A 12,441-nucleotide genomic window follows, 5' to 3' on the forward strand; every position below is an offset into this window, starting at 1 on the left:
ACAAGAACTCAACACAGCTCCACCATTTATCTCGGGGGGCAATCACAAGTGCGCTCAAGGCAGGATTAATGAACAGTAAGGTGCCCCTGCATCAGTCAGCTCCAAAGCTGTCACAAACGGGAAAAAATGTTACAGATTTTTCTTTTCCAATATTCTGTGAAGTGTAGTTGTAATTTACTTAAGCAAAAGAAGCTGCCATAACATCCTCAAACATGTCTCTCTTAGTCAAATGTTCATTGTTGTCTCTCCAGCAATATGATAGCTGTTACAGAAATCACAGAAATTACAGAGAGCTGTATACACCACTCTATTGAGAATTAACATAAAATATATCACAGTATCATTACCTAAAATAGCCAACAACCCAGTATCAGTTTGGTATTCTTATGCACTCATAATTGCAATAGAGTTCTATAGAATCTAATCTAGTGATAATTAGAATGTATATTATATTTCTATTTACTGCAACACTGTTCATCAGAATTATAAACTTATGTGCCACTGTTTTTACAAGCTGATAACATTACACGTTTATGATGTGGAAGGTCAACATCTTAAAGTTTAACATTATTACTGCAGTAAGCAAATCTCAGACAGGTTGTTTGAATCAGTTCTCTGGAAATCTATTTAATGGATTCTTATAATGTATTATAGATGTTTACAATTTCTTGAGGCTACACCTACATGTTAAAAGTAAATCTTTTTTTAATGAATTTTCTGCATTCCCTGTTGTTTACTTTTCCACCACCATGATGATAAAAACAAAATCTCTCATAAGCCTCCCTAGGAAAATGATCACTATGCATGTTAATGTATCCATTATCTGGAAAAATCCATTTCATTTTGACTCCAAAGCTGAAGACATTCATTTCATGTGGCAAATAGTCATTCTATTTGGAACCTCTACTGGGAAGACAAAATGGCATTTCACATATAACTATGCTTTAGTGGGCAATGGTCTTCAGTTCAAAGGCGATTATCAATTATTTGCCCTTCCTGTATATGTAAAATAAACATTTCTTAACAATATAAAGCCAGTTGCACATTGAATTGATTGTCATCTCCATTACCAAAGTGCCAAGGGGTAGACACTGATATAACAGCATGCCCCACAATGTAAAAGTGGCTCACGTGCACTATTTTTTTTTTTCAATTCAACATTTTTGTTCAACATTATTAAGTATAATTGTATAGAATGAAATGAAACTTGTTTGGGCATAATATTGTGACAATGTACTGCGATGAGTGAAGCCTGCATAGGTTATAACTACATACATTTATCAATGAGAAAGCACCAAGACCTTTCAATCCAAATGACAAGTTTGCACATGTGCAGGGCTTCACTTATCTCAAATCTTTGCACAGAGCATTTAATTAACCAGAACATTATTACTAAACCATTCATGCGCAGAAATACTTGCAACTTTGTGAGTTAGAGTAAAACCACATTACAGTAAGACCGTGCTCCAGGTAATGAAAAGAAAACAAACCAGTTTTAGAATGGAATGCAGAGATTCGTATTCCATACTCTATCGAGGCTTACAGGAATGCACTGTCCCACTGACTTCAGTGATACAACCCTGGCATACTGTCAGTTGCCATTTAGACAGGTAGAAAGCTACATACATTACAGCAAGTACAATGAAGTATGGTCACAGTGCACGCTGCCAGAATTCATAACAATGAAAGGGCAGTGCATTTGCTGGGCTGAAGTAGCAAATTGCCATTATTCATTCTGCAATATTCTTAAAACATATATTACATAATACATGCAATTTTAAGATATTTTATGGGGACATTTTCAGGTAAATAGGAGCATTTTGGAAGGATGTGAGAAGGAATTGGTAGCAAATGAACCATGAAGAGCAATTATAAGAGGCTTCTATTGATTGCTCCTTTGGATCACAGACACAAGAAACAGATGTTCTCATGTGTATGTGCACAATGTCACCTTAGAAATGAATGTGGGGTTTATCATTCCACAGGCAGGTGGCAGTAGTATTTCAAGCTCTAAATGGAGCAGTTCCAGTTTTTCTCGCAGAGGGCCAAGTCGAGCATCATAAGGGATATAACAAATTACTAGGAGAATATTACCCTCCTGCTGAGGACCTCAATTTTTCTCAGGTGAGTTATTGAGGAAACTCTATACTACTGACAGAAAAAGTTACAAATTACAAGGAGTTGCAAATGATGCAAAATATAATAATATAAAATATATAAAATATAATAATTTGTTTGATTTATCCTTTTGGGAAAAGGGATTTGCAGTGGACTGCAAGCTTCCAAAACATTAAGGGTACTTTCCAACCAAGTTCGCTTGCAGTTCACTCACAGCAGGTGCAGTATTAAATGAAGTTGATGATTGTGGCTGTTGCTCCTTACTGCTTCAAATGTAGCCAGGGGGCAGTCAGGAGCAGTGAGTGTACTGTATTTTTCTACTTTTTGGAAGACTCTTTGGAAACAAAAGCTCAGCATCTTGCCTTGGAGAAGACCACCAAGGCCCTATACCCCATGTCATTATGAGAAATGAGGGCTTCCCCTTTGCTAAGAAACCAGATGAGGTCAAAATGTGCAAAGAGAGAAATAGGCGTACAACTACTGCCTGTCCCATGCACAATGAATAATGGAGCGCACCTTCTTTCTTTGGTGTCGCTCAGAGGATGAAGAGCATACCACATCTGCCACCAATGAGCCACACAGCACTGGAAGACTCTACCCAACTGGCTAACAACAACACAGAGGGAGAGGGCATTTTCTTTATATTACAACCCTCATCTGCTGCTGAGACCCTATGGAAAGGAAACAGCATCTAGTGAATCTAGATCTAGGGATCTATCATCTACAGTCTACATTTACATTTATTCATTTAGCAGACGCTTTTGTCCAAAGCGACGTACAAAAGTGCATATAAAGGGCAAACAGGCACAGGCACAAGACCAAGTCTAACAAGTGTCACCTGCAAATATTTAATCTATTTAATACGATGTAAAATGTTTTGAAGGTTACGGTTACCTGATATAGCACAAAACAAGACCATCTAATATCATAAGGATGTCATTATCAAGCTGAAATGGCATTGGTGTATAAGTAATAAAACCTTGAAATTTTTTTTTTTTTTTTTGCGTTAGTAACAACATTCTTTCAAGTAAACAACTGAGGCACAAAGAGAATATATGAAGATTCACCATTATTTCAGGAACTATTGGGAGAAGCAATATATATCTTCTATACACATACACCGCATCACTCTTGATCACTTTATACATATTTAGAAAATTACATGAATACAATAACAAATAAATCTAATAAAATAATATGCAGTCTCTAAAAATGAGCTACTTAATCATAAACCTTTAGGTTTAATTTATTCACAAATTATTAAAGTATTTTGAATGTATATATTATATAAAGGAGCGCTTGGAGCTCTAAATATGAAAAAAGAGTACTACTGCACTACCAGCCATGTGTGATGTAAAATTTACTATTACTCTGTGTTCAAAGAAATCTATTTCTTGAAAGCTCCTAATCTGAAACTAACATACAGGCATATTAAATAAAAGAGAGACAAAGATAAATAATGTAAAACTAAAAAAAAGTAAGTGGAAAGTTTCATAGCCTGTGCATACATACTCACATGCACACGCACAACAACACACATGCACAAACCCACATATATATTGAATTGGATTTTATGTTAAGGCCATGTATTACTGCAGAAGGGATTTTTGAATTTCATGTCCTACAACAATTGCAAAGTTAAAGAGAAAAAAGTTGTAAGTTCTATAAAGAAAAAAATGAAAATGACTCATGATAGGAGAGAGCAGAGTGGGAGACATCAAGTGAGCACATTTTCTTCAGATGGTAAGACAAAAAAAGATGGGGCTAGTTAGCATACAAGACACATTTTAGGGAACATTGTGCTGCCGTGGAAATAATGCTTGTATTTGGTTTGTATAGACCAAGGTTCTTGACATTTGCTTATAACTTCATTATGATGTAAGCACTTTGAAGAAAATGCTTTATATTTCGATAGTAGCTCATTCATATTTATATAGTTTAGGACCATCAGATAAATGATATGAGCAATGAGAGACTTTCAAACCAGTTGCTCTGACTCATTTCTCCCCATGTATAAACCGACTGGTAGTTTGTACTGCCTGAACATGATTAGTATTTGACAAGTGTACAGATTTAGCCAATAGCAAGGGGTAACAAAAACACTGATGCGTTTTTAGATGAGAATGTAATGGAAAAGTTGATGTGATTTGCATCAGCAGAAAATTAAGAAAGGAGAGTAATGATAATAACAAAAGGAAGATGAATGCAAAACCATTACAGTTCAGGCGTTTATTGTGGAACCACAGTGAGTGATGTGGGATTTTCCTGCTCTTACACAAGCTGTAATAATGCAAAAACTGCATGCTTCACAGTATCACGACCTTGGGCCATTTCAGTTTTGCCTGTGGGATGCCCTGAAATAGGTTTAACTCTCGTAGGAGGGACTTTTTCAGTTTGGTCTGCAGTAGGCCTAACCAGCTAGCTGTAACTTGGCTGGATGACTTTTTTTTGGACCTCCCAACAGACCCTTTCAGGCAAAATCATTATCCTTGATGCAGTGACAGCAGACTGCACACTCTGTGAAGGAGTGTGCTCTGCCATTCTCTTTTTAAACATGGAATAAAACACTTTTACATGCAAGATTGATTTGCCAGAAGATGTGTTATTTTCTACCACCTTAAAGGTGATTGTTAGGAAAACTCCCCCAGTTTTTACAGTACACTATACTTATAAGAGAAAGTTAGATATAAGAATCAACTGTATATAGGGGTCCAAAACAGTAGGAAAGAATCGTTCCTATACTAGTGATGTGTAAAGGTCCACTCATAAGAATCAAGCAATCCGAGCTCTCTTACAATGTCTAATATGATACCAAATGGTGTGGAACTCAGTGGAGTGGATAATTAAGGAGACAAGACATCATAATTTAAAGGCAGTGTCTTATGCTAATTTCCAGCCACCAAGCATGTAAAATATTTTGAGAAAAAGTGGGCAGTTTACTTAATTGCTTGTTTGCCAGTCAACATGGTAAGAATTAAAAAGTTGCTTTCAACACATGTAAAATGCTGCCTTTCTGAGTCTTATGACCAATGAAATGAATGCAGCTGAGAAATTTGGCCTTCCACAGCCTACAGTGTCCAAGGTCATATGGAGAACTAAAGAGGCTTTGTCTCATGAAAACAAATGTGAGCTCTTCAAACACCTTTCTTTCCATGATTGAGGAACTTATAAAAGGACATTCCTCAAGAAAGAGAAAAATGCTTTTTAAAACATTAATGTCCATCTCCTCACTTTATAAGAGACTCAGCCTTTTAGATTCAATGTCATATAAGACCCAAATCATCCTGGATAAATGTGATTTATGCAAGTGAAATTTACTACATTCTAATTTTGAAATTCCTACCAAAATGGTATTAAAGGCCATTTCTGCACACAATATGCATGACGACTGTGCAGCTCATCAATATGCACAATCCTACAAGAACTGACAGGCACACCTCAGAAACGCCTAGGAAACATTCAAATCTATATGGTCAAAATTTGCCCCCAGCTATAGAAACAGTTTTCCCGATTTATAAATAGCTAGCTGTTTAGTTATCACAATGTTTTCTGCATGATATTGACAAGGAGCAGTAAGGAATATCACTAAATGGTTAGCTGGTTACTTACCAAATAGCTGTGTTGCCCAGCAGTAATGCATTAAAAGAAAAAAACAACGAAAACGAACACATGAACATGAACTGAACAGTCTGTTTAGCCAATATCATATGTACTGTAGCAGACTCACTGTCTCATGGGAAATCGCATTTTACCTTCATGAATCAAACTTTTAATTTTTTAATCTATTGACTTAACTTTATTAGCACTTTATTAGCTTGCAGCATTACCTTGACCACTCTGCTAGTAAGATGAATAACTAGCTAGTATGACAGTGGAATAGCAATCAGATATAGAAAGATATTGAAGAACAAAATTGACACAAGCGACCACACAAGTGACAAACATGTTCTGGGATACCATTTCCCACAGTAGCATTTCCTTTCTGTCAAAGCACTTACCAATGGGAACTTTAGGCATGCACCCACATGAAGTCTGAACACAGAAACTGTAAGGAGGATTAAGGGCCACCCTCCCCATAAAATGACTTTACCGAGTTCGACACAGGGTTTGCACCACTTAGCACCAATATGATATCAATTTGTTTTCCCCCTGCCTGTTTAATTTTAATGACCCTGTCATATGAGCAGAGTAATCCACTGACAGGCACAAGAGGGAGGAAAGAGAGGACGAGTGAAGAATAAGGCGTGTTAGTTCAGGATAATAACACTTTCAATACTGAAGCAAGCATATGAATTTTTTAAAACGTGAATTACGGCAGTCCTCGGAGAAACACAAGTGTGGTCACTCCCAAAGCGAAACAAGAGGTCATAGAAAGATCGTTGTGAATAATGTCCATCTCTTCTCCAGGCTAAGAAAGAGGAATAAGGAAATTATGAGAGAGAAATAAAACATTGCACAGAAACAATTAATAAATTCAGAAAGTGAAAACACTAAATGAAAAATCTCTTGCCATTCATGTGGAACTCATAATTTTCCAGCCTTTTTGGCTTATGTTTTCTGGCTTCAACAGACTTCTTATTTGAAATTGTATCCTGAATCACTTGAGAAATTTATGACAATCGATTTCATTTGGGCTTTAAGCTATACATTTGGAAACTCATTATGAATATTTCTGAATATTACTTGAAAGAACACAGCCATCTGTGTTCAATGCAAATACTATTTCTGTTATTGGTTTGGAATTTTAAAACTCACTTGTTCTCTAGGATGCTTTTTATGTATTGACAATGGATCTATTAGGATTATTAATATAATTTGGCCTAGCAAATCAGTCATTTATACCAGCACAATTGCCAAAGGAGGGGATATTAACATGTGCAATTTCAGTTGGCTGGTTTCCAATTAGCTGGTTAGGTTCTCAGATAGTTCTGAGATAGTGTTTTGTGATACACATTTATGAAAAGTTGAACACAATAATAACAATGAACTAAGAAAATTATTGGCAATAACTTACCCAGTGCAGTGAAAATGGAAATATATCATAGCAGCATTTTTGACTGCCTTGACTGAAGCTTGTGCATTTGTAATTTTGTTTTTGGTCTCCCTCCCAAAACAATTTCAGTATCATTTTGATGGAAACCACTTCACCTGTTCTCTCTCACTGATAAACAATATCCTATGTTGAAGTTCAGCAAGACATTCACTCATGCTATATTAACATTATACAATAGGTTTCTTATTCAGGTCAACTTCTCGTGAATGTTGGTGAAAACCACCAGCATGGTGCACTTACATGAGACTAAAATTAAAGTGGGTTGGTAAAAATTGTGGATCCAAGTCCAAGTAGTGCTTGTGGGGAAAAATGTAATAAATCAATGACAGTAAGAAAAACACAAGCCTAACTTCATTAGCTGAAATCAAAAACAAAGTGAACAACAGACTGAACAGAGGGCTGCATTTTTGTGAAAGTGTTTGAATGGGTATTGGTAGGCATCTGTGCTACTGAACATGCTTTGGAATGGTAGAAAGGATATCCTGGCACTGCTTTAAAGACATCTGCAGACATCACTTGGCTCTCATGGCTTTCTCTCTGACTCCTTTCACTTTTTTTCTGTACTAATATAAGAAATACTGGATAATTCAGCAAGTGTGCATTTTAACTATACATCTGTGTAACCCCTGCCTACAGTCAATATACTCTTTTTTTCCCCAAAGATGAAAAGAGTTCATGTTCATTGTGAAATGGTCACATTTAATGAACAACCTCTCTGTTTATATACATTTATAAAAAAATCCAGAAACAGGTTACAAGAATCTAAAGCTAATACATACATTATTAAATAATAAACTTTTCATGTTAAAGATACATATCATAGTTTACAAAATATGACTGGGGGAATTAAGCAAATACGTGTGCCTGTAAAAACTAAGATCGCAGATGTGATTTAATAAGAAAAAAGAAGCATATAAACAATTGTCCTTAACTTGTGTAGTGTGCAAAAATAAAAAAAAATAAAAAACAACAAAAAGTACTGCAAACTAAGTTAAGCCTTAACTTTCAATAACACATCTAAGGCAGGATTAGATTTTGTCAAAACTTTCACAACATCTTTTTTTATTTCTAGCTGAAATAAACAAAAATGTGTAAGCTAAAAAAACAAAACCAAAACAAACTTTGATTCAATCAGCCCCTCATTTTGACAAGATTTGAAAATACAACAGCTGATATTTCAGCATGGAGCTCTCATAATGAACTGACAGCCACATTTTACTTCTCTAAAATAAAAATGTTATGACAGGCAGATGAAGTGTGACGTTCCAGTGCATGACATATGCTCCGTTGGATCCCAATACAATGAATGCTAATGCATTTTTACTCAGAGGAAACAAATGGGTGAGGAATTTTTCAATATGAAAGTATTATTTTCTGCATTGGTTTGTGATTACCTTGGTCTTGTATGTACATAATTTAATTTTCAAAATGAACAAGCTTTAATTTTCATTTTGTTTACTGATGAATTTAAACATTAGTTTGAGTACCTCAGAGTGCCAGTGCAGGTTTCAGAATGAAAACTTTTTTACTACTGTAGAATGTAATAACTAAACACATTCCTAAGTTTATTTGAAAGGGATCTTTAAGAATGATTAATATGTTTATCGGTGCAGTAATGGTAAACATCTCTGTGTTCTCAACATAAACATGCACAAACTTTCATTTCATTAGTTTCCAACAGAAGCCATAGTCCTGGCAATGTGAAGAAGGCAGTTCAGAATATGACTGGATACAAAATGAGAGAAGGTATGAAATAAGTAATAATTTCCCCCAAAAGGTTACTTAACACACTTTTTTCTAATGTTCTCTATGGATTCCTGGAGACTGCACTGTGGGAATTCGTCCTTGCTACTGTACATAGGCACAGGCTGAGGGAAGCCAAGGATTGTGGGAAGTCATTTCCAAGACAAGTCTTTGGCATGATGAGTTAGCTGTATGTAGCTATGAAAAATTGACAATGAAAAACAACATAGATTCTCCCAATACTGTTTGGCTGAAATAAGGATTGAAAACAAAACAAAAAAATGACGATGAAATTCCTTCTTGTGCTGCTGGACAAGGACAATGTTCGGTCACATGGGTCCCCAAATCCTTCACTTCCCTTTGGTTTGCGTCCTGTGTCTGTAGAGCTCTTTCTGTTGTTGTTTTTTCCTTTTTTCTTTTTTTCTTTGGGGGAACATGAATTAAAGCATCAATGCACAATATCCATTTAAACAAGTGCAAAATCTAAATAGAAGACTCCACATTTTTTCACAGGAATGCATCATAGATATCTGAAAAAAAGAAAAATACATTATAGAATTAAAGAAAAGGAAACATTGTGAGTACTAACAACTTTCCTTGTTTTCCCCTAGTCCAGGTGAATTTGAGTGATCATGTTCGGCTTTGTGATCACTAATGTCTGTGCTGAGAAGATGTATATCTCCATTGTGCTGGAGGCTGTGGTATTAAAATGACACAGTGTGCCTGGGCCCTGATAACGACATGTAAACAGCGCATTCTGTTGAATCAGAGTCTGAGGTGCATCCATGAGGCAGAGCAGATAAAGGCGGCAGTGCTTTGTGTGCTGTAGGCCTAGGAGTGCATTGGCACGGTAACAACATGTGGTATGAGGGTACAGTATGTGCTTCCATACTGCTGCTCTGATCCCTCCTGCATCTCTTCCCAATGCATTTAAAGAAATTAATTTGCTTCTGAGAAATAGTGTAATAAGATAGACACATGACACAAGGTACGATAACTAGTGGCAGCTGTAAGATAACTATTGTTGCCATGTATACACATACATGTTACAAAATAAACAATTAGCTGTACCATTTGGCTGTATTTTATCTAACCATTTTAATGGTTGCTATCTTCTTAATGTGCTACCTACTGTGTTACCTTTCCTTTTCAATAACGTGTCTGCTTGAATGTGTTAGGCTCCTACCATTCAATATGTGAACAGGGCGAAAATGATTTACTATTTTTATTGATGTAAACTGTGCATGATTACATTTTTGAACATGACACAGATAATCTGCAAGACAGATAATCCACAGCCAGATAATTGGTGGCTGACTACATTTTGAAAGTACTGGTATGAGCTACAATTTTGACTGTGTTATTAAATTATCAGCACAGTCAGATAATCACTGTCAAGCCCACTGTAAATGCAATTTGCAAACAGGATTAGCATTTCATTTTTTAGCATATTGCAGAAAAACCCAACATGTCAGAAATGGTTCGTGTTTACCATCAACCAGCCCTGCAACTCTTTTCCTTTGCTGTGCAGCTATGTGGTTCTGCTGTGAGAGTAAGATACCTTAGGTCGGGCCTGTCTGAGAGGTAATGAACACGCCAGAGATGTCATCCTGGCCACCTCCAAGACCCACTTACCTCCCGGACCACAGTGGTCACTGTCAGTTTCTGAGATCAGGTTCTCTTTCTCAGTATTTGTCTCAAACAAAAAGACTCGCTGATGTTAACTTTACTACACTGGCCACCCACAGAAACAAACACACACACAACACAAACGCTACAGTCTCTATTATTAACCAATGGGGATGTAGGATACAGTATAGGTTGCAGGAAAGCTTGAGCGCAGCAAAATCTGCGATTAGTTAGTTTAGTAGTTTGGTAGAAGTGGCCACTCTTCTCACAATTAACACATTGAATGAAATAAAGGACCAGTGAGCACAGAGCTTTCACATCCCAGGTGGGAACTGATAAACTGATGTGGAAAGGAAAGCTCATCTGCTTGCTAATAAAATAAGAAAGCACCATGAAGATGTTTGCCTGTCTGTGTGGGTCTCTGTTACTCACCACATGATGGACAATAGGACAGATGCCAGGAGCAGGGAGTTAGACCACAGCAGCATCGAACATCCACCCCCTGGGGCGCCTAACTGGGGCTTTGCTGACGGAGGGGCTGGGGATGGGGTTGTTTCTGGGAAGATGACAGTCACATTTGTGAACACCAGAACTCACGACACATCCACAAAACACCAAAACAAGCGAGGCTCCACCAGACGGTAATTTGACACATGACTGGAAAATGCCAAAACACAAGTTGAAAAGATTAGAGGTTAGACTTGACCAACATTTCAAAGTTCAGAAGTCAGGGCTTACAGCCAGTCCAACTCAAAATGTATATAAACTAAGCTTACCACCACTCTGTCCAGAATCACCCTGCAGGGAGTTTGTCTAATCTGAGTTTTTATAGGCCTGATAGTGGGTTTTACTGCAAATGGCTCCAGAATGCAGTCATGCACTACAGATGTTCAACGCGTTTCTAAATTATATAGGGTTCTACATGGTGAGATGTCTTTATAGCTCTTTAATTATGGATGAAATAGACAGTGCACATAAATATCAAATAAAATGAAAATATTCAATCAGAAAAGACAAGGAGGGGGTGTTATCTACTGATGAAATCAGGGCATTTATGGTTTGCTACAAGGGATAACTTTCTCACTTCTGCATTATGTTTTGCATTATATTTCCAATGAAATTTCCAAATACGAAAAACAAACAACATTTACTTAGAATAAAGTAGTAATTACAGCAGAGCAAAAGTAATGAAATACATGCAGTGCTGGAAGCATTAATTAACCATTAAGGTAATTCATCACTGGTGCTGCACATGGGAACACACAAATGCATGCATAGTTTTATTGTTACGTATAATTTTGCATGATTCTTAAGGACTGTCCTTTCCCTCCATCAGCAAGCAGTGACACATTTTTTCCCCACACTTGTCAGACCCGAGTTAATGTACCAGCTTTTGCCCTATTTCACACTGACAAACATGAAACCCATGAGAGCTGATTCACTAGAGAGAAGGTGTTTTTTAAAAAGCATAAAAATTTTAGAAAGAGTGGAAACTTTAGTTGATTAGATGCTGATGTGGTGAAAAACAGTGAGATAACAGCTTCGAGTGTGGTCCTGTGCTGACCCAAAGAGAGACCGTGAGACAGCAGTCTCTGAGACAATGGTCCACAACCCGTCGTATCTCCACCTCATTTTTCAATCCAGTGTGGGTTCATTTCGCTGCTGTGGCATGGGGGGTAGTGATGTGTGAAAAAACCTTCAGAGACATGCCTTCCAAAATTTAACTAAAGGCTTGACTTTTGGTTGCACATTTTCCACAAAATTACCCTAACTGAATATTGAGAATAGTATGGATTTAAGGATTTAGTGAGTATAGAAATCAGACATTGAGTGTTGTACTGCTACAGCAAGCCAGTGTAAAAGCAAGCACAAAGTAAAATAGTAGCAAGCCTCTAATT

The 12,441-nt window shown here is 36.8% G+C and overlaps 1 protein-coding gene across 3 annotated transcripts in view; it reads right to left on the reverse strand.

The window, feature by feature from the left end:
- Positions 1 to 8,200: 8,200 nt before the first annotated feature.
- cntfr (ciliary neurotrophic factor receptor) overlaps positions 8,201 to 12,441 on the reverse strand; it is a 189,048-nt gene continuing 184,807 nt past the window's right edge. For 2 of the 3 annotated variants that reach the window (XM_036525951.1, XM_036525952.1), the window contains 2 exons: positions 10,976 to 11,099; positions 8,201 to 9,444 (listed from right to left, as the gene is read on the reverse strand). In XM_036525951.1, coding sequence (XP_036381844.1) covers position 9,444; positions 10,976 to 11,099 — 125 coding nt within the window. In that variant the 3' untranslated portion in view covers positions 8,201 to 9,443. The remainder of the gene's footprint in view (positions 9,445 to 10,975; positions 11,100 to 12,441) is intronic. The other variant, XM_036525953.1, reaches the window with a different exon arrangement.

The sequence above is a fragment of the Megalops cyprinoides genome, chromosome 4 (assembly GCF_013368585.1).
Source record: "Megalops cyprinoides isolate fMegCyp1 chromosome 4, fMegCyp1.pri, whole genome shotgun sequence".
Lineage (NCBI taxonomy): Eukaryota > Metazoa > Chordata > Actinopteri > Elopiformes > Megalopidae > Megalops > Megalops cyprinoides.